Source organism: Terrapene carolina, unplaced genomic scaffold (genome assembly GCF_002925995.2).
Source record: "Terrapene carolina triunguis isolate 2854851 unplaced genomic scaffold, T_m_triunguis-2.0 Scaffold5991, whole genome shotgun sequence".
Classification (NCBI taxonomy): Eukaryota; Metazoa; Chordata; order Testudines; family Emydidae; genus Terrapene; species Terrapene triunguis.
Genome location: NW_020670342.1, coordinates 1 through 3,026, shown reverse-complemented (window position 1 = coordinate 3,026; position 3,026 = coordinate 1). Strand labels below are relative to the sequence as shown.

At 63.8% G+C, this 3,026-nt stretch overlaps 1 protein-coding gene across 1 annotated transcript; it reads left to right on the top strand.

Annotated features, from left to right (window-relative positions):
- Positions 1-685: 685 nt before the first annotated feature.
- Positions 686-2,949, top strand: LOC113408286 (pre-mRNA-splicing factor ATP-dependent RNA helicase DHX16-like; the record flags this gene model as incomplete). The annotated part of the gene is made up of 4 exons (XM_026661469.1): positions 686-910; positions 1,580-1,768; positions 2,161-2,271; positions 2,834-2,949. Coding segments are annotated over 4 exons (641 nt in total), but the record flags the coding sequence as incomplete, so codon positions are not given.
- Positions 2,950-3,026: the final 77 nt, after the last annotated feature.

Genomic DNA, 3,026 nt, shown 5'->3' with positions numbered 1-3,026 from the left:
GCAAGGTACCTGCTGTGGGGCTGGGGAATTGGTAAGGCCGGAGGTGGCAGTCTTCCTGGAAGTACCCTGCCTAGGGGCCAGTGAAGCATGTGATCTGCAGGGGGTAGCCCCGTAGAAAGTTGGGGCAGGTGTCCTTGCCCAGGGGCTGGGGAGATGGAAGGAGGGGGACAGCGGGGGCGTGGGAGTCCCTGCGGCAGGAGACAGGAGCGTAACCCACTTGAGAACGCTCACTGGGGGTGAAGGAAGGGGGTTAGGACCCGGCAGGGTGACGGGTCCGTGCCCTATGAGCGTTCCCTGGGGTGGTCCCCTTGTTGGGAGGAAGGAGGGTTGGCATTAGCAGCATGGCTGGCTGGGCCAGCGTCATACCGGGGTGGGAAACATCTCCCCCTTGGGGCTGGTTGTACTGAACTGTGGGGGGATCTCCCGGGGAAAGGCCAGTTTTGGGCTGGCGAAAGGGGCAGGATTGTGGTGGGGACTCAAATCTGGAACCCCTGCAGCTTGGGCTGTGACCCCTCCTGCCCTGCCGTCTCCCCTGCTCCAGTCTGGGGGTGACCCCTGAAGGCTGACCCGCAGCCCACGCGCAGCCGGGGTTGATGTCAGAGTTTCCTCAGAGCTGGGCTCTCCCTGGCCCTGCCCCCGCGGCGTCCCCTGTGCCGTGACTCAACCCCCGCCCCTCCCCCGGCAGAAGATCCCCGACCGCTACGAGGAGCCGGTGGCGGACGAGCGCGCCACGCCGCGGGATGAGCAGCGGCGCTGGGAGGAGGATCACATCGGAGCGGCTGCCCTGCGCTTCGGGGCCCGCGACGCCGGCCAGCGCCACCCCGGCAAGGACTACGAGTTTGTGCTGGAGGAGGACGAGATGATCCACTTCGTCAGCGCTGTGCATATGCAGGGCACGGCCCAGGACAAGGTGAGAAATGGGGGCTGGGTCCTTCCCCTGTAGGGGGCGCCAGCTCTGATCCGGCCCTAGGGCAGGGGACTGGCTGGCTCGGGGGGTGGGGAATGGGACATGAGGCCTTTCCCCTCTAGGGGTCGCTGGCTCCAATTCGGCCCCACACTGGGGGCCTGGGGAATGGGACCTGGGGCCCTTCCCCTCTAGGGGGCATCAGCTCTGATCCAGCCCAGCTGGGGGGATTGGCTGGCTTGGGGGTGGGGCATAGGATGATCATTCCCATGTAGATGTAACAAGTCACCAGGTCTCAGCCCAGCCCCCAGCAGGGCAGCCGTCCCATTCCCAAACCCCTTCCCTCCACCCATTTTCCAAGCAAGGGCGGCTGAGAGCTGAACAGGCAGTGGTGCTGAGCTCCCCTCTGCCCCCTAGAGGGGGATCCCTGCTGGGGCAGCGCTGAGGAGGCCCATGGGCAGGGGACGCTGTATGGGGTGAGCAAAAAGGGAACAGTCCCCATTGGGTGAAACGATGGCCTTCCCAGCCCCCTCTCTCACCCCAACCTGCGTCTCCTGGTCCTCTCTGGCACCGGGAGGACTGAGAACTCTATGGGATTGACTCCCGTCTGGAGATCCAGCGGCTGTCCCCCCAGCCTGGGTGGCTGAGCCGATGGTGTCCCATCCCCCTGCTCAGGAGGAGAAGTCGGAGCTGTCAGAGGCGGCGCGGAGGAAGCTGTCCATGCAGGAGGTGCGGCGCAGCCTGCCCGTCTACCCATACCGCCAGGACCTGCTGGCGGCCATCGCCGAGCACCAGATCCTCATCATCGAGGGGGAGACGGGCTCTGGAAAGACCACGCAGATCCCCCAGTACCTGTACGAGGAGGTAACGGCGTGGCAGGACAGGGGCTGGGAGGGGAGGGGGGACTCTTCTCTCCTAGTTAGTGCTGAACCCAGTGCTAGGGGGCGCTGTGCTGCAGGGAGCAGGCTGGGAGGCTCAGTAGGGGGTGCTGTTTCCCCACGATCAGTGCTGGCTGCAATGCAGTGGGGTGGCATTGTGCCACAGGGAGTGTTCTCCCCTCACATTCAGTGCTGACCCCAGCTGCACCCCTCCCCAGAGGTGGCTGCATCTCCACACTGGGCAAGCAATCCCTGTGCAGCGTGACGGTGAGGCTGTTATCAGGCTGCCCCACCCCAGGAAAGGCTGCATTTCTGCTCTGGCAGCTGCTCCTGGGGAATTTCCATCCGGTCCCTGAACCGTCTTGTTTCCTTTGTTAGGGCTACACGGAGAAGGGGATGAAGATTGGCTGCACCCAACCCAGACGAGTGGCGGCCATGAGTGTTGCAGCCAGAGTCTCTCAGGAAATGGGAGTTAAGCTTGGTAATGAGGTATGTGACTGGTGGGTTCGTTATCCCCTTCCCCGCTTGCCTGAGCTAGAAGCAGCCCCCTTAGAAAGGACAGGCCCCATGTCCTTTCTCCCACCCCCTTGGCTAGCCAGTCCCCTTGCCCTGGGGCTGGATCAGAGCCAGTGCCCCCTAGATGGGAAAGGTCCTGTGTCCCATTCCTCACTCCCCTGAGCCAACTAGTCCCCCTGCCCTCAGACCAGCTGGGAGCTAATGCCCCATGGAGGGAAAAGGCCCTTGTCGCTTTCCTTGTGACTACAATTAACTAGGTCCATTCCTGTGACCCCTCCCACACCCGGCCAACAGGTATCCCCTCCACCCCCACCCACCAGAGATGCGGGAGGTCTCCTTGTTTCTCTTCGGCTCCCCCGTGTGGTCAAAGCCGGGCCTCCACTGGATCTGACTGCAGTCAGAAGCAGCTCACTGTAAAACAGTGCCCCGAGCGGGACCGTGGAGCGTTCTCATTGGCCGACGGGTGCCAGTCACGCTGCGTTCGTATTGGCCGGTGGTTTTGCGGTAGCTCGGGCTAATCCCTCCCGCCTGGCAGGTGGGCTACAGCATCCGCTTTGAGGACTGCACGTCGGAGCGCACGCTGCTCAAGTACATGACGGACGGCATGCTGCTGCGGGAGTTCCTGACCGAGCCCGACCTCTCCAGCTACAGGTGAGCCTCGCTGGGGGGCGGCATGGGGCAGGGCTGGGACGCTCTCCCCCGGCAGTCAGTACTGGCACCAATACCCC